This window comes from Schistocerca cancellata, chromosome 3, assembly GCF_023864275.1.
Source record: "Schistocerca cancellata isolate TAMUIC-IGC-003103 chromosome 3, iqSchCanc2.1, whole genome shotgun sequence".
In the NCBI taxonomy this organism is placed as follows: domain Eukaryota; kingdom Metazoa; phylum Arthropoda; class Insecta; order Orthoptera; family Acrididae; genus Schistocerca; species Schistocerca cancellata.
This window is the reverse complement of record NC_064628.1, coordinates 208,639,500-208,659,345: the sequence shown is the minus strand read 5'-3', so window position 1 is coordinate 208,659,345 and position 19,846 is coordinate 208,639,500. Positions and strand designations below refer to the sequence as shown.

At 42.6% G+C, this 19,846-nt stretch overlaps 1 protein-coding gene and 1 non-coding gene across 2 annotated transcripts in view; both read right to left on the bottom strand.

Annotated features, from left to right (window-relative positions):
* Positions 1 to 19,846, bottom strand: part of LOC126174827 (uncharacterized) — a 120,355-nt gene that overhangs the window by 89,113 nt on the left and 11,396 nt on the right. The window contains exon 2 of the mRNA XM_049921206.1: positions 1,946 to 2,073. Within this exon, the coding sequence (XP_049777163.1) occupies positions 1,946 to 2,055 (110 nt within the window). The 5' untranslated portion in view covers positions 2,056 to 2,073. The remainder of the gene's footprint in view (positions 1 to 1,945; positions 2,074 to 19,846) is intronic.
* Trnat-ugu (transfer RNA threonine (anticodon UGU)) lies at positions 1,226 to 1,299 on the bottom strand. The gene has a single exon. It is a non-coding gene; the product is annotated as a tRNA-Thr (tRNA).

Here is a 19,846-nt window from a genome sequence, read left to right as displayed (position 1 = left end):
ATTTGCTAATTCTTACTCATGTGGAGTGCTATGTTACAGAATTTTTATATTTTATTTATAATAGGGTCTTCTTATATTTTTAATGATTACAATCTCAACCACTGGTTGTTATCAACTGGATTAAATTAGCCTTTTATTTTGTTATCACCACCACTGCACAGTTTTGTTTTGGCAGTGTGCCCATTTTCAAGCGACTGTTATTTTTATTGTTATTACAATGAACTGAACACCCTTAGCTGTTTACAGGTGTTGACACACATCAACGGGGACAGATGAAAATGTGTGCCCCGACTGGGACTTGAACCTGGGATCTCCTGCTTACATAGCAGACGCTCTCTCCATCTGAGCCACTGAGGACACAGGGGACAGCGTGACTGCAAGGATTTATCTCTGGCACGCCTCCCGCGAAACCCACATTCTCAACGTATTGTCCCGCACTACATTCGTAATGCCCCGCCCATTATACTCATTACTCGCGGCGTGTTGCCGATTCCCATCTGTTCTTTCGGACATGTCCGAAAGAACAGATACCATCTTAGTATATATATTTTTATTGTTGTTATTGTTTTGAACCTACTTACTGCAGTCGAGTCTTAATCCCCTCTAGTAACAGACTGACTTTTCCTTGATGCCTCACAAAACACTGATCAACCAATCCGTTCTTTTAGTCAAGTTATGTCACTGATTTATTTTTTGCCCAGTTCTGTTCAGAACCTCTTCATTATTTTTCCAATCTACCAATCAAATCTCCAGCATTCTTCTGTATCACTACATTACAAAAGCTTGCTTTCTCTTCTTGTCTGAACAGTTTACAGTCTACATTTAACTTCCGTACAAGGGTACACTCCAGACAAATCCCTTCAGAAAAACTTCACAACATTATACGTTTATATTTTATGTCAATAAATTTCTATTTTTCAAAAAACACTTGTTTTGCTATTGCTAATCTGCATTTTATATCCTCTCTACTTTGATCTTGCTGCCAAAATAGCAAATCTCGCCAACACTTTATAGTGTCCCATATCCTTACTCAATTGCCTCAGCATCACCTTATTTAAATCAGTTACATTAACCTACCTTTGTTTCAGCTTTCTTTGTACTTTTTTGTACCACATAACTCATTAAATGGACATAAATAAGTTACAATCTAAATGATGACTAACTGAAACCCTCAGCTGCTGACAGGTGTTGTTGATATACCTCGATGTGGACAGCTGAAAATGTGTGCCCCGACTGGGACTCGAACCCAGGATCTCCTGCTTACATGGCAGACGCTCTATCCATCTGAGCCACCGAGGACACAGATGAATAGCGCGACTGCAGGGACTTATCCCATGCACGCTTCCCGTGAGACTCACATTCCCAACTGTCCACAATTCTACATATGTAAAGTACCTTATAGACATTTGCCCATCCACTCATTACTCGCGCAAGCTTTGGCGATTCCCGTAAGAGTCTGGGCAACCTGTGCGCATTCGCACAGACAAAGGTCAATGACTAGGTAGCCTTTTAACTATATATATGACTGAAAATGTGCGCCCCGACTGGGACTCGAACCCAGGTTCGAGTCCCGGTCGGGGCACACATTTTCAGCTGTCCACATCGAGGTATATGAACAACACCTGTCGGCAGCTGAGGGTTTCAGTTAGTCATCATTTATTCCAGGGAAAAGCTGCACGGTCATCAACAGTATCTGTTCTTTCAAGAACAGTTACTGTCTTCATATACAATCTAAATGTTTGTCTATTCACATATATTGTTAAAACCATTGTGGGTTGGCTGGGCCTCCAAAATAAAAACAAGGCACTCAATGTTTCTTGAACAACAGTGATGCAACACAATACAACAAAGAGTAAGAGTGCACTGGAATATGTAGTGTGACACCTCATAGCCAAATGGTCAGAGAGAAAAAGCTAAAATAATTAACAGGGTATTACTAACATACCTTATTTCAACTCGCACCATTGACTGCACACAGGAAATAAGTCTACTCCCTTGAATGACATGCTCACACAGTTTTGACACTTCTTTAAGCTCATCATCTATAAAGCCCATTGACTGTTCGGCTTGAACCTGGAAAATAATAAACACTGGTGTAATTAAGTGTAGAAGTACTGTACATCTATCACTCAAAATAATTAAAAATGTAAGAAAAGAAGTTTGATTTCTAGCACTGTTCAAACCATACTCGTCTCCCTCCATGGTCTCAAACTAACTGCAGCTCAAGAAAATTATACAGACCTTTCTACATCTACATCTACGTACATACTCCGCAATCCACCATACGTTGTGTGGCGGAGGGTACATCGTACCACAACTAGCATCCACTCTCCCTGTTCCACTTCCAAACAGAACGAGGGAAAAATGACTGCCTATATGCCTCTGTACGAGCCCTAATCTCTCTTATCTTATCTTTGTGGTCTTTCTGCGAAATGTAAGTTGGCGGCAGTAAAATTGTACTGCAGTCAGCCTCAAACGCTGGTTCTCTAAATTTCCTCAGTAGCGATTCACGAAAAGAATGCCTCCTTTCCTCAAAAGAATGCCTCCTTTCCTCTAGAGACTCCCACCCAAGTTCCTGAAGCATTTCCGTAAAACTCACATGATGATCAAACCTACCAGTAACAAATCTAGCAGCCCGCCTCTGAATTGCTTCTATGTCCTCCCTCAATCCGACCTGATAGGGATCCCAAACGCTCCAGCAATACTCAAGAATAGGTCATATTAGTGTTTTATAAGCAATCTCCTTTACAGATGAACCACATCTTCCCAAAATTCTACCAATGAAGCGAAGGCGACTATTCGCCTTCCCCACAACTGTCATTACATGCTTGTCCCACTTCATATCGCTCTGCAATGTTACGCCCAAATATTTAATCGGCATGACTGTGTCAAGCACTACACTACTAATGGAGTATTCAAACATTACAGGATTCTTTTTCCTATTCATCTGCATTAATTTACATTTATCTATATTTAGAGTTAGCTGCCATTCTTAACACCAATCACAAATCCTGTCCAAGTCATCTTGTATCCTCCTATAGTCACTCAACGACGACACCTTCCTGTACACCACATCATCAGCAAACAGCCGCACATTGCTATCCACCCTATCCAAAAGATCATTTATGTGGATAGAAAACAACAGCAGACCTAGCACACTTCTCTGGGGCACTCCAGACGATACCCTCACCTCCGATGAGCACTCACCATCGAGGACAACGTGCTGGGTTCTATTAATATACAGGGTGTTACAAAAAGGTACGGCCAAACTTTCAGGAAACATTCCTCACACACAAAGAAAGAAAATATGTTATGTGGACATGTGTCCGGGAACGCTTACTTTCCATGTTAGAGCTCATTTTATTACTTCTCTTCAAATCACATTAATCATGGAATGGAAACACACAGCAGCAGAACGTACCAGCGTGACTTCAAACACTTTGTTACAGGAAATGTTCAAAATGTCCTCCGTTAGGGATGGATACATGCATCCACCCTCCATCGCATAGAATCCCTGATGCGCTGATGCAGCCTTGAAGAACGGCGTATTGTGTCACAGCCGTCCAGAATACGAGCACGAAAAGTCTCTACATTTGGTACCGGGGTTGCATAGACAAGAGCTTACAAATGCCCCCATAAATGAAAGTCAATTGGGTTAACTTCAGGAGAGCGTGGAGGCCATGGAATTGATCCGCCTCTACCAATCCATCGGTCACTGAATCTGTTGTTGATAAGTGTACGAACACTTCGACTGAAATGTGCAGGAGCTCCATCGTGCATGAACCACATGCTGTGTCGTACTTGTAAAGGCACATGTTCTAGCAGCACAGGTAGAGTATCCCATATGAAATCATGGCAGTGAATCGAGGAAGTACAGTACATACTGACGAAACTACAATGAGCTCTAACATGGAAATTAAGCGTTTCCGGACACATGTCCACATAACATCTTTTCTTTATTTGTGTGTGAGGAATGTTTCCTGAAAGTTTGGCCGTACCTTTTGGTAACACCCTGTATGTAAGGTAAAAAAACAGAGAACAAGAACTTTTCAAATAGATGGCTACTTTAATGTAAGTTTTATACTTGAAAAATAAAATAAAAACAGCAAACACAAAAACTACATCATCATCTATCATTACTGAAATAATATATTCACTGATATGTTTATAGAAAAAAAATATTTTAGGTGGCATTGCCTTCACATGAGGTAGGCTCGCAGGGTGGTAAGAAAAGAACATTCAAGCTGATAAGAAAAAACGAAAGTGAATGTTAAGTTATGACACATAGCAGAGGAAGTGCAACTATAATTGTATTATGACCATCACCATCAGCTAAATGACATTACTAATGACAAAAAAAGTTTCTTCTGGACAGAAAATATTGATGTGAATGTTACAGCCATCAGGAAGAATGTTAAGACACAAAACACGCATAAGACAAAGATTTTGATAATCCACCAAAAATACTCAACATTAGGAAAAAAGCAGTTAGTAAAAAACCAACTAAACTTTTTTTTAATTGCAGGAAGGTTCCTGATTAATTTTGTACTTCATCCTTATCCAGTTGAGCTTTTACTCCATCTCCTCTATTCATCTCCAATGACACTATTGTTGACAGTACGTTAAACTTTACTCTTCCTTCATCAGCTTACTGTACTACAAATTTCAAGTTGGTACAATGCCATTTCAATCTGATTGTTAACAAATGATGAGGCAGTTATGTATGATTTTTTAATGCCCCATAGCATAGGTGCTACTACACGTAGAGCACTAATTCCATTAGGAAACAGGTGCAGAAGGATTTGGGCAACCTTACTGAAGGAGACAGCCCAACCTGTCTAGTGCGATTCATCAGGGAAAAAAGGAAAAGCTTCCAGATCACAATCTGAAGAAGCACCTCCCAAACATTAGTGAACTGCTTATATCAGTATATCTGCTTAGTAAAAGCAATTACCTAGCCAGAGGAATAAATATTATGACAGTGAGTTCTCTCTTAATTTGCTAGTTACTGAAAGAAACAGAAAGAAAATGGTTGTTTTATAGATCAATATAATGAACAATCACGTTATGTGACAGCAATATTTTGGGAGTTCCCCACAGAAAACTAATATTTGATGACTATGTAAAATGATATTACAATTGAATAGAATGAGAATCCACCACTGTGCTGCATATCCATTTAAAGTAACAAGGGACTGATAATTACTTGCAAAGAGGGGAGTTATTAGAATGCAATACATTCTGTTTCAACCAGATGTTGACATTTTATTACTTTTCTGCCCATGTGGTAGTGATTTGAAACATTTACGGTTATTTTCTCTCTCTTCTTAGAACACCAATTCTAATTCTTATCAAATATTGATTATGGCAATTGGTGAAAGAAGGTACAGCAATCAGTTGCAACTTGTGTTTATTTTAGCAGATCTAGATTTCACTCACTGAGTCACCATCTTGAATGCTTGAGGTAATACAGTACCACCTCCCCATCAGAGTTCAGGAGATATAATGTCATAAACAATGACATCCATGAAAACTGCCACATCATACATGTCGTTTAAATTTATCAGTTCTTTCCTACTAACTCTACTCACAACACATTTTACACACGAATATCCACACATGCTGCTGACCATACCTACACAATTACGATATTTTTTGAGACACAGATTAGGAGATATGATGTTAGAAACACTGAGATGCATGAAAAATTGCCACATCATGCATGAAGTTTTAATACATTTATTCTTTACTACTAAGACACTCCTGCAGACAAGGTAACTTTAGGAAGTCCCTGACAGCTTTCAACTGTGAAGTGCAAGCAGCTGCAGGTGAAAACAATAAGCACCTATAGAGCTATGAAGAGGAGTTGCCATAGAGACAATTACAAAATGGTGTTATGGGACAGCTGCACAGTTTCGTAATATGAAAGGTGTTACTAAAGATACAAGTTAATGAAATTTTTTCAATATTACACTACAAAAATAGTTCATTTTTTGTTTTCGTTTCTAATAGGGAATTTGCAAAATGAATACCCAGGCAATGGTGGATTTGCCAGCTAGTAACTAATAAAAGTAAAGTGAAAAATATTTCTAATATTGATGACAGCAGTGTAAATAAATTTGTCTACCCTATTATGGGAAAATTAGTGAGATAATTGCTTCAGTTTTTACAAAATATGTAGGCCTAATACAAATGTGACAGTTCCAATCACTGATAATCTAGGCTTAATTTTGAGAAACTACTACTACTACTACTACTACTACGTGATCAGGCCCAGTGGACCGCAAGCATCTACAAGTTTCCTCCTCCACTGCATTCTGTCCATTGCTGCTATCCGCCATTCGTCCACATCTATTGACATTTGTTTTAAATCTTCATGGAGTCCATCCCTCCAACACTTCTTGGGTCTCCCTGACGGACTCTTTCCTGTAGGTGTGAAATCCAGGAGCTTCCGAGGCCATCTGTGATCCTCCATCCGGGCCACATGGCCGGCCCACTGCATTTGTTTGGCTTTGACAGCTCCTGCTATGTTGGGCTGCTGGTATAGTTCCTCAAGCTCTTGGTTGTATCTGATCCTCCATTCCCCTGTATCTGCATCCAGAACCGGACCGAAGATCTTCCGAAGCACTTTTCTCTCAAAGACAAGGAGCTTATGGAAGTCCTGTTTCTGGATACTCCATGTCTCACAGCCACATAGAACAACAGGCTGGATCAGGGTTTTGTACAGTCGAATCTTGAACTGTCTGGAGAGAGATTTGGACCGAAGTAGTTGTGCTAGGCTGTGGTAAGATCAGTTTCCTGCTTGTATTCTGGCATTGATCTCTGCTTCACATGACGAGTTCTCAGTGAAAAGTGCCCCTAGGTATTTGAATTCTTGCACTCTCTTATAGGAATGGTCCCCAACCTGCAGTGATTGTAGATGATCAGCAGTCTGACAATGACCACGCATCATAACGAGGTACTCTGTCTTAGCTTCGTTTATGTTTAGCCCAAATTTGCTGGCAGCCTCCTTTAGTGCTTTGGTCATTTGCTCCAACTCCTCTTCCGACCTAGAGAGTAAACAGATGTCGTCTGCATAGGCCAAGTATGCCAGTCTCTTTCCTTCGATTTCAATCCCTTCGTTCTCTTGGAAGGTCTCGTGTACGATCTTCTTGAGGGCAAAGTTGAACAGGATAGAGGACAACCCATCTCCTTGCCTGAGTCCTGTCACAATTTCAAATTCCTCAGTTACGCAATTTCCCATCTTCACCTTTGCATGTGTTTCGTTCAGACAGATCTTTATCAGATTGATGAGTTTCTCTGCTATGTCAAACTCCCTTAAACAGCTGAGCAGGCTCTTGCGGTGTATGCAATCATAGGCCTTCTTAAAATCAACAAATAAAATATGCAAATCTTTACCATATTCACCCAGTTTCTCAGTGAGCTGCCGGAGACTGAAGATGTGATCTACTGTTGACCGTCCTGGCCGGAAACCTCCCTGGTACTCCCCAATCACCGATTCTGCCACTGGCTGAATTCTATGTATGAGGCAATTGGACAGGATCTTATAGCAGACGTTAAGCAGGACGATTCCTCGATAGTTCTCACATTTCAGTTTGTCGCCCTTCTTATGTATTGGACAAATCAGAGCTGTTTTCCATAAAACAGCTCTGAAACATAAGAAGGGCGACAAACTGAAATGTGACAACTATCGAGGAATCATCCTGCTTAACGTCTGCTATAAGATCCTGGTAGTTCTTCTTTGGTCCATATTGCCTGCATCAGTCGGTGTATTTTTTCTGCAAGTTTCTCTCCTCCTGCCAGGATCATTTCAGCCTGTATTCCATCTTCACCTGGACTCTTATTCTGTTTAAGGTGTCTGATTCTGGTTTTTATCTCATCCAGGGTAGGTGGGGGATAGTCTGCATCGGCTGTAATTGGGTACTGGAAATCAAACTGCAGTTCAGGTTCACCACAATTTAGCAGCTGTCGAAAGTACTCTTTCCATCTCTCAGCTATGTCCCTATCGTTCGTCAGGATCTTATCACGGGAATCTTTGACAAATTTCTGCTTGGCCTGGTGATAAACAGTGCTTAAAAAAGAAATGTCAACCAGGGATCAGGCTTATACAAGACTGAATGTCCAGACACTGATGCATGTTACATGGGACAGACTGGCAGACGATTTGAAGTTAGATTCGGCGAGCATATTGCTATAGAGTGGAGTGATGTGGCTGATAGGTCAAATTTTGCCACCTATCTGATTTCAAGTGACCATGATGTGCTTGTGATGTCCTCATACACGAGGGTGTTATACCGATGTGAGAAGGGTATCTGTATGGACTTGGTGAAGGATGTCAAGATTTTTCACCATCGAGCGTTTCCTGGAGGGATGCTGCTCAACTGGCACGAGAGCTTCCCATTCTTGGAAGACATATGAAGATCTGTGGCAGCTGACCAAAAGAGCTGAGAGCGAAAGACACACAAATTCGGCATGAAAAATATATTTGTAACTATCCATCTCCAACACAATTTACAAGTGTGCATGCTCTGTGAGATTCAGTAATTCAAATTACATGCTTTTTAAGTGGTTCATCTAATAGTTACTATCTTCAACATCAATTAGCACCATAACAACATGCACCATTATTTTAGTTCACATGTGAGGACACATTATCCCATCCATATAAGATCATGAATTGCTCAGCAACTAGCTATCACCACACTCAGTAATCTGCTTTAGTTGAATTTTGTTCCATTATTCACTAAACTGGAAATAAAGTACTTTAAATCACGATCTGTTGGCATCTTATGTTTGTTTCAGTACTGCATAATTATGGAAACTACAATAACTAAGTGGGTCACTAGTTCATATAAGTGTAGCTAGGAGCGCATAATGGTTTATCTAAAATCGTGGTTTCAATACAATCCTCTTTTAACTGTTGTTGTTACATTTTTCAGAAACTAATGCACATGTATTGTTTCTAGATACACCAACACAAGATGTATTTCTCTGATACAATACGAACAGCAATTATATACATATCAACAGCCAGCTACACAAAGTAGTTCACATTACCACCACATTGATTGCACAGAACTTTTACTGCTTCAGTATCACTGTTGTAGCCACTTCTATTTCATATTGATAAAAAATGTATTTTTTTAAAACAGCTCCTTTATGATAGTATAAATAAACAACTACATATATACAATGCATTACTGTAACATGGATCATGTATAGAGGGCACCATAGATATGTATGAAGTACAATAAGGCGAGCTGTGAGATAAATGAAAAACAGCAGCTTCAGTGCAATTTGAACTTTTGAAATGTATAATCCAAGAGGCACTATGCCAAATAATGGCTGAACTGTGCTAACTGTATCAGCTGGTACATCCCATCTACTCATATTTTAAATTTATACAATTGTACTTTGTTGTTAACATATGTGTGATTCTATTTTAATTGGTTGCCATATTACCTCTAGTATTGAAGATGGACAATCAATGACTGAAATCTAGATTTTCTACACTAATACAAGTTGCAGTTGATTGCTGTACCTTCTTTCACCAATTGAAATAAGTATAGTCACTGAGCACTTACAGACTCCAGGTGGAATCAAATTTTTAAAAAAAGGCAATTATGGAACTATCACTTTTTTCATATAACTATTACATGTGGAAATCTCCAGAGCACTTCATTCAATATATCACAAAAATACGTCATGCTGAGCATGCCAAATTTAAGTTTAAACACAAATGTTGAATATTATTCTTGAAGAATCAAATTAGCCAAGATTGCAAGCAATTCTTTTTATTATTATGACCAGTTTAAACAGATCTACATTATCATCAGATCTTGTAACACTATTAGTTGTATATGCTTCTTATAATATTGAAAGTCACTTAGTGATGTTGTGTCAAATAAAACATGGCAGAGAACCTCAGCATGTCACAAAGTAACACTATTACAACATACAACATATTGTACTGATGTTCAAGCATACACTAACTGCTTGACACCACTATGCGACTTTCACCACTGCAACAGGAATGTACAACTAATAATGTTACAAGATCCGATGATGACAGCATAGCTCCATCGAAACCGGTCATAGTAATAAAAACTATTGCTGGTGATCTTGGTTAAGGTGATGCTTCAAGAATAATATAACTTTCAGATTGGTCCCGAACTGACGCAATGTCAAACATATACAACAGATGTTGAAGATGAATAGTTGAGTATCTGTCTGAGGATTGGGTTGGGTTGTTTGGGGGAAGAGACCAAACAGCAAGGTCATCAGTCTCATCGGATCAGGGAAGGATGGGGAAGGAAGTCGGCCGTGCCCTTTCAAAGGAACCATCCTGGTATTTGCCTGGAGCGATTTAGGGAAATCACGGAAAACCTAAATCAGGATGGCCGGACGCGGGATTGAACCGTCGTCCTCCCGAATGCGAGTCCAGTGTGCTAACCACTGCGCCACCTCGCTCGGTCTGAGTATCTGTCTGAATTGTTGATAATCTTGGATTTTTGTTCTCATACTCCTTTACTTTCAAAAACCAAAGTCAGATTTTCAAACACACAAATGTTATTACCAAGAAGTTAACCATCTAGATGGATCTCTTTCTTGAGAACACTAATGGATGGACTCACAACCCAAATTACACACATCTCTATGAGCCAATTTCTGTAATCAATCTAAATTAAATGTATTGCCATCTACACTAAAATTGACTAAGTGATAAATGGCAATACTGATATGAACAGTCTGCTGACACATGATTAGTGTATAAATCAGTCATGTTGACCCAGTGCTGTGGCTTTTATAAGCTTTGGATCTGGGGTTGGATTTCAGTGATCATAGGCACACTTGACAAAAAAATTAGTCATGCCCTGGTGGCATTACACTCACACCACACAATGCCACTACTAGTTTTGACAATGGCTTTAATGCAGAATGGGAGATAAATGCAGCATGGAAGAGAGTCCACAAGTTTCTTCTGGTATACCTTATCCAGCCGATGCAACTCATTGACGGTTAGATCCAGCAGAACAACCAGATTTTTTTATTTTTTTATTTATTTAATTTTTTTATGGGGGGAGCGGGGGAGGGGGGGGCGGATGCTGACTGCTCCATTTCACTCGCAAATAGATTTTCTTATGTGAGTTTAAGACTGGCTGATGCAGAGGGTCATGTGGTGTCTGTGTATTTATCAAACTAGGAATGTATATGTACAGCTCTGTATACATGGCTGTAGTCATCTTGGTAGGTGGGGAGTGTCCACAGCATACTCATAATGAAAATGTTGGAGAATGAGCAACACCTGCAACTCAAGAATGTTGAAATAAACATCCTGGTTTGTATTCATGGTAGCTTAACAGAATGGGCCTAATGTCACAGTACAACAAAAAATCCCTAAACATAACTGAATCACTTTCAGCTTGAGCTACACCCACTCCACACCGAGGGTTAAACATCTTATCAGGCTGTCAGTGGACTCAATCCCTTACACCATTTGAGAAAAAAAGGCAAAACTGCAAACTCAGACAACACTACATGCCTCTAGTCAGCTACTGCCCAGTTTCTGAGCTGTCGGGTCTAATGAAGACGTGCTGCTTTATGTTCCAATAACCTTTTGTGATGTTCCCGACACCAAAGGTCCACTGAATGTAGTTTACAATGTACACTGAGAAACCGATTGAAACGGACCTGCATTCACTGATAATAGTAATTCCTGTCTGGTTTGACACTGATTGCCATTAAAGGCGTAATATTTATCTCCAGTTCCTGTCAGTTAGTATCATTTGATGACCACTATCCTTATGCCACATTACATGGCTGCAATTGGTACACCATTCCTTGCAGACATGTTAGTTGCAGACAGTCTGTGCAAATGCACCAATAAATCGAGCAACTTCATTCATGCTTCCAGAATAAAATTTTCACTCTACAGCGGAGTTTGTGCTCATATGAAACTTCCTGGCAGATTAAAACTGTGTGCCGGACTGAAATTCAAACTTGGGACCTTTGCCTTTCGCAGAAAGTGCTCTATTGTCTGAGCTACCTCGCAGCTTTAATTCCACCTCCTCTGCTACCTTCCAAACTTCACAGAAGCTCTCCTGCGAACCTTGCAGAACTAGCACTCCTGGAAGAAAGGATATTTCGGAGACATGGCTTTGCCACAGCCTGGGGGATGTTTTCACTCTGCAGTGGAGTGTGAGCTGATACGAAACTTCCTGGTAGATTGAAACTGTATGCCGGACCAAGAAAGGAGAGGTTCGCAGGAGAGCTTCTGAGAAGTTTGGTAGGTAGGAGATGAGGTACTGGTGGAATTAAAGCTGTGAGGAGGGGTCACGAGTCGTGCTTGGGTAGCTTGGATGGTAGAGCACTTGCCCGTAAAAGGCAAAGGTCCCAAGTGCAAGTCTCTGTCTGGCACACGGTTTTAATCTGTCAGGAAGTTTCTACTTCATTCATGGAGTGGTCATCAGCATATCTAAACATGGTAGCTTGTTGCTGCCATTCTGATGCCTCTCCAAGTCAATCCATTTTACTGCACTGATTACATACTACTGACTGGCACACACTTACCACTTCACTGCCATGACTTACACCAGTGGTGTAGGTTCAAACCTAGTAGCAGCTACACATCAGCTACAGTGTTCAAAATCAATGAGTGCACCCTTTTACGGAGGTAACTAACATTTTGTCCAATGAGCTTATAAATACTACACAGGAAAAAACAGGCTAGAAAATGAGATACATGCCTTATCATTTTGAACTGCACTGATTACTTCACAGAAGGACTCTGCTAGCTGTCGGACACGTCCACATAAAAACCTTGCCACAGTGAACCCATTCCAGAAATCCAACAGGATCTCCGGTCTCTCCTTAAATCATTACACACATCCCAGAACCTATCCCCATGTCTACCTTTCTCCTCACATCTACCACTCCCCACAGTCCTACCGCCTACAGGCTTCCTAAAGTCCATAAACCCAACTACCCAAAATGCCCAATTGTAGCCAGTTACTGTATCCACCACTAAGAGAATCTTTACTGTTGTGGACCAACGTCATCAACCCATAGTCTACTATCCTATATTTCCATCATCAACTCACAACAGTTCTTGTTCCTTCACCACGTGACACCCTGGTTGTCACTATTGGTACCACTCTCTCTACAGTAACATCCCTAACATCGATGTGTTACTGCTATTGAACACTACTTTTCCTAATGCCCCAATGACTCCAAGCCTACAGTCTCCTTCCTCGTCACTTTGACCAAGGGCATGTTTGTTTAAGATCTAATAGCCACAATTATCGCGTTTTAGTTTGCATCGGAAAGTAAACCGATTCTGTGACATATTACAGCTTCCTAATCAGGGGCGAATTATTTAGTTTCAGCTGAGTACTTTGGTAGTTAGGTTTTTGAACCTCTGCGTATAAATCTAATTTATTAGACACGGTTCCTGCATTTTCGTCAGGGTCTACAGTAGATTTCTGTAGTGCAAGTTGATAGTCGTTTGTTTTGAAAGCTAGTGACCACTTGTTGGCATTGATCAGCCAGTCAATCAGGCAGCAAAAGCCGGCCGAGACACAAGCAGCAACAGGGAAGTAACCGAAGTAACTGATTTTGTCACTTTTATTAATTCCTAACTAGGAGCAATTTTATAATATTATCTGTGTGTTCTAATAGTTTAATTTCTTGAGTTTCTGCATGTTCATTTAAGATCTAATAGCCACAGTTCTCACATATCCATTTGTGTCAGAAAGTAAACTGATTTTGTGACATATTACAAGTTCCTAATCAGGGGCAAATTATTTAACCTCACCTGAGTGCTTCGGTAGTTAGGTTTTTAAAATCTCTGTGTATTAATTTAATTTATTAGACACAGTTCCCTTGTTTTCTATAGTAGAGTTGGGTAGCACATGCCGATAGTCCATTTATCTGCATAGTTCAGTTTTCCACGGTCTTCAGTATGGATAGGGACTGCGATTGTTGTGTGCGGATGCGAGCCAAGTTGTGACACATCGCTCTCAGCTTCAGGCTGTGATGGCTTCGCTTACATGACTTGAGGCTGTAGTGGATGGGCACCACTGTTGCAGGGCCAGCTATGAGGATCAAACGGACGTCCAGCATGTCCAAGTCCTCCGATCGGTCCTCACCGGTGGCCAGCCCAGTTACTGCTCACACTGAGGTTGACCCCTCGCCTGTGGTCGCATGGGAGGTCACCCCAGGGCGTAGCAGGCGGCAAAAGACTTCCCAGGCAGCCACATGTAAGGCCTCCCCAGATTGTCTGACAAACAGGTTCCAGGTGCTGTCTGTGGCCGACACTGTCGCTGAGCCAGATGCTGTCGCCTGTCCTGTTTCAGAGGAAACCTCTCAGCCTGCAAGATCTGGACAATCACAGAGGGTGGGATTATTGATAGTTTAGTGCTCCAATGTTAGGAGCATTATGGGGCTCCTTAGGGACATGGCTGCCAAGAAGGGAAAGAAAACCAATGTGCACTCAGTGTGTATACCGGGTGGACTCATTCCAGATGTGGAAGGGGCCCTCCTGGATGCCATGAAGAGCACAGGGTACAACCAACTGCAGGTCAGTCAGTACCAATGTGTGCATCACTTTGGATCAGAAAAGATTCTCTCTGGTTTTGAGCAACTAACAGAAGTGGTAAAGATGCCAGTCTTGCCCACAAGATGAAAGCTGAGCTGACCATTTGCAGCATAGTCGACAGGACTGATTGCAGACCTCTGGTACAGAGCTGAGTGTAGGATCTGAATCAGAGGCTCAGACGGTTCTGCAACCATGTAGGCTGCAGATTCCTCAACTTGCGACAAAGGGTGGTTGGGTTGAATACGTCACGTGTCCACTGTGCGCAGGAGGCAGCTACACAGGTGGCAGGGGCTGTGTGGCATGGACTGGGCAGTTTTTTAGGTCAGAGGGTCTCGAGAAAACACAAGAAGGGCTTCAGTCACAAAGGGTGTAGGCCAAACACAGGAAGAACATAGATACAGGAACCATCAGTACAACAGTTGTAAATTGTTGTAGCTGTGTTGGGAAAGTACCAGAGCTTCAAGCGCTAACAGAAAGCACTGATGCTCAAATCGTTACAGGCACTGAAAACTGGATAATGCCAGGGATAAGTTCAGCCAAAATTTTTACGAAGAATCTAACGGTGTTCCAAAGGATATGCTAAACATGGTTGGCAGTGGCGTGTTTGTTGCTGTTACTAGTAGTTTATCTGGTCATGAAATTGAAGGAGATAGTTCTGTGAGTTAGTATGGGCAGAGGTCATTGTTGGCAACCAGAAAAAAAATAATAATTGGATCCTTTACTGACCTCCCAATTCAGATGATACAGTTGCTGAAAGATTCAATGAAAACTTGAGTTTGATTTCAAACACATACCTGACTCATATGGTTACAGTAGGTGGTGACTTTAATTTACCCTCAATACGTTGGCAAAAATACATGTTTAATTCGGGAGGTACACATAAAACATCATCCAAAATTGTGCTAAATGCATTCTCTGAAAATTATTTCGAGCAGTTAGTTCTTGAGCCCATGCGAATAGTAAACAGTTGTGAAAATACACTTGACCTCTTAGCAACAAATAATCCTGTGTTAATAACGAGCATCTAAACGGATACAAGGATTGGTTGGTTCATTGGATTAATAGAGGGGAGAAGGGACCAAACTGCTTGTCATCGGTCCCTTGTTCCGAATAACACAATGCCACAAGGGGGAGAATAAAACAAACGAGACATACAACACAAAACGGAAAGAAAGGAAAAACCAAAAGAACGAATGAAAGGCAACAAAAACTAAAAGGAACAAAAGAGGACAAGAAAACAACAGAGAGACTCAAGAAACGGTTAGAAGAGAGAAAAACAAGAAAGCAGATTACAGTGGCTGGCCGGCCACGAGAATAAAAAGGAGAAGCCAGCCATTCTGCAACACATTAAAACCTCTACCCTAAAAGTGCTAGGGTGGAGGACACAGAGGGACAAAGGACATGTGCGAAATCTTAGATCAAATGATAAAACCCATCTTCAATAATAAAACATAAAACTAAAGCTGCTGTTGAGGCACTGTCGCCCAACACCAACGAAGGGTGCTGGGAAAGTTAAGTCCGCTGCAGAGTGGCTAAAAGTGGGCAGTCCAGCAAGAGATGGATGCCTTTCATTTGTAATCCATAGCGACACTGAGGTGGGTCCATGCGACGGAGGAGGTAATCATGCATTACCCATGTATGGCCAATGCGGAGCCGGCAGAGGACAACTGATTCCCTGTGAGAGGCCAGCATGCAAGACTTCCACACATTCATAGTCTCCTTAATGACACACAGTTTGTTGTGCGTACTGTTATACCATTCTGTTTCCCAAAGCCAAAAAACCTTGTGGTGTAAGACAGAATGCAGGTCAGATTCAGAGAAGCCGATCTCCATAAGCAGTTTCTGCGTAGCCTGTTTGGCAAGCCTGTCAGCAAGTTCATTGTCTGGGATTCCAAAGTGACCAGGGGTCCAGACAAACATCACTGAACAACTAGACTGTTCCAGAGCATAAACGGACTCCTGGATGGTCGCTACCAAAGGATGATGAGGGTAACACTGGTCGATAGCTTGTAGGCTACTCAAGGAGACAGTACAGAGAAGAAACAACTCCGCAGGGCATGAACGGATGTGCTCAAGAGCATGAGACATAGCTACCAGTTCTGCATTGAAAATACTGCAGCCATTGGGCAAGGAATGCTGTTCAATATGTCCTACATGGACACACACAAAGCCAACGTGACCATCAGCCATCGAGACATAGGTGAAAAACCACTTCACGGCCTCAGTACATGTCAAGAATTGACAGGAAGAGACAGCGGAGAGCCGCGGGGTTAGCTGAGTCCTTAGGGCCATGTGACAGGTCCAGCGAAGCCGCGGTCTGAGTGTACACAATGGAAGTGTACGTGAATGGACCTCAAGTATAGGTGGTAAAGGCAAGGAGCCAGTTCGGATAGAAGGGATCAGAAGAAAATTGCAATTGGAAGCCCTGACCTGGGCCGCTGATGCGGGAGATGAACCGCCGTGGGTGGGAGCTGGAGACGGTAATTCGGATGCGCAGGAGAACTACAAATGTGTGCAACATAACTGGCGAGCAGTTGTGCATGCCTAACCTTCAATGGAGAGACCCCAGCCTCCACCAGGAAGCTGGTCACCGGATGCATCCTAAAAGCTCCCGTCGCTAGTTGAACGCCACAGTGGTGTGCTGGGTCGAATAAATGCAACTCTGAGGGTGCCGCCAAACCATAAACCACAACTCCCATAGTCAAGACGGGATTGAACAAGAGCTCTGTAGAGCTGCAGCAGCATAGAGCGATCAGCACCCTAGTTGGTGTTGCTCAGAAAGTGGAGGACACTGAGGTGCTACCAGCACTTCCACTTAAGCTGACGAATTTGAGGAAGCCAAGTCAATCGGGCATTGAAAACCAGTCCTAAGAATAGCTATGTCTCCACTGCAGTGAGTGGATCATCATTAAGGTAAAGTTCTGGTTCCGGACGAACGGTACGACACCACAGAAGTGCATAATGCACGACTTTGGGGACAAATACTGGAAACCATGGGCTAGAGCCCATGACTGCACATTGTGGATGGCTCCCTGTAGGTTCCACTCAGCAAGTCGTCTGCATACAGAGACGGTGCGACAGATGGCCCTACAGCTGCTGCTAGAATGTTAATGGCCACTAAATATAGAGATACATTCAATACAGAGCCATGCGGGACATCATTCTCCTGCATATGGGGTGAAATATGGGAGGCACCAACTTGGACACAGAAAGTACGAAGCGACAGGAAATTTTTGATAAAAATTGGGAGCGAGCCTTGGAGACCCCACTCGTATAATGTGGCAAGGATGTGATGTCATCAGGTGGTGTCATATGCTTTTAATAAATAAAAAAAGATGCAACAAGATGTTGGCATCTGGAAGAGGCTGTTCGGATGGCAGACTCAAGGGACACAAGTTTATCAGTGGTAGAGTGACCCTGGCGGAAACCGCTCCGACATGGAGCCAGTAGTCCACGCGGCTTACAAAGAACGTTGGTGAGGCTGAAGGCCCCAAGCGGGTTTTTGCCAGATTTGAGCACTGGTATGATGCTGCTCTCCCGCTATGCAATGGAAAGATGTCATCAGACCAGATCCAGTTGAAGATTACGAGGAGATGTCACTTGTAGTCAGACTAGAAATGTTTAAGCATCTGACTGCGGATCCGATCTGGCCCAGGAGCTGTGACGTGGCAACGTGCAAGGGAACTGAGGAGCTTCCATTCTGTTAATGGGGCATTATAGGGTTCACTGCAGCTTGTAGTGAACAAGAGGACTTTCCCTTCCATCCAGGGATCGTGCATAGTGCTCAGCAAAGTGCGCGGCAATTGTGTTTGCCTCGGTAGATAACACGCCATCGATGGTAATGCCAGGGACACCTGTTGGCGTCTGGTACCCAAAAACACGTCTGATCTTCATCCAGACTTGGGAAGGTGACGTGTGGCACCCAATGGTCGAGACATACCTCTCTCAACACTACTGTTTCCGCCTTTTGATAAGCTGGTGAACATGGGCACGGAGCCATTTAATGGCTATTAGGTGCTCTAGGAAAGTGTGCCGCTTATGTCGCTGTAGAGCTCGCCAACACTCTTTAATTGCCTCAGTGACTTCCAGCGACCACCAAGGTACCGATTATCCCTCAGACCCCTATGGACACGCCAGATAAAATGAACACCTTGGCGCTCTAAGTTGGCCTGCAGCTCTTTGTCAGACTGGAAAAGGAGGTCCCTGTGGAATATAATACCCTGGACCATATATAAGCTTTTACGTGGTATGATGCTAACGGAAACATCCCCCAGCGTGTCACAAGCGAGTAATGCCCGTAACTGGACAGAGGATGCCATTTTTATCAAGACTAACCCTGACCACATTTTGGACAAGCCATCCACCTCCCCAAACCTGTCCTCTAAATGCTCAACAAAAGAGTGAGGCTTCATTGAAACAAAAGAGTCCCCATCAGCTCTTGTAGATACGAGGTACAGGGGCGCATAAGGTTCACTGCCATCCTTAGCCTGGCGTTCCTCTCATGGCGTAGCCATGGAGGGGAATGATTTAGGGTCATACTTCCTTGCATTGTACTGAGACTTGGAATGCTTAGAGACTGCTGGTGTGTGATCACCAGCAAGAGATGACGTGGTACACTTCATTGCGTGTCATTCGCCCTGATGCCACCCACTTCGACCAGGGGCCCTCCCACAGGTGCCACCCACAGGCAGCAAAGGCCACCTGGCAGGATGGCCATTGCCGGGAGTCCCAATGTCCCAGTGTGACAGGCATCTACTCCTTGGCATATGTGGGCAGTTAACAGCACAGGCATCAGCAGAGCAATCCCTGTGTGGTCAGGGGGCTACAACCAACAGGGTACATGGTGCCCCCACCACAACAGACTGGCTACCGTGCTGGATATCAGGTGCAACCAAGCAAACACGTCCATTATCATCATCAGTGCAGAAAAGGATGACCCACAGGGGGACGGGGGTTAGTGAACACAGGGTTGTCGTAGCAAGACTGAATACTGTAACCCCCAAATCCTTCAAACATAAACGAAAAATATTCCTATTCAAAAAAGCATTTCACTTGACACCTTCCTGAGAGACAATCTCCACTCCATCCAAATTAATAATGTAAGTGTAGACCAGATGTGGTTTCAGTTCAAAGAAATAGTATTAGCAGCAATTGAGAGATTTATACCAAATAAATTAACAAACGATGGAGCCGATCCTCCTTGGTACACAAAACGGGTCAGAACACTGGGGGGGGGGGGGGGGGGGAGGA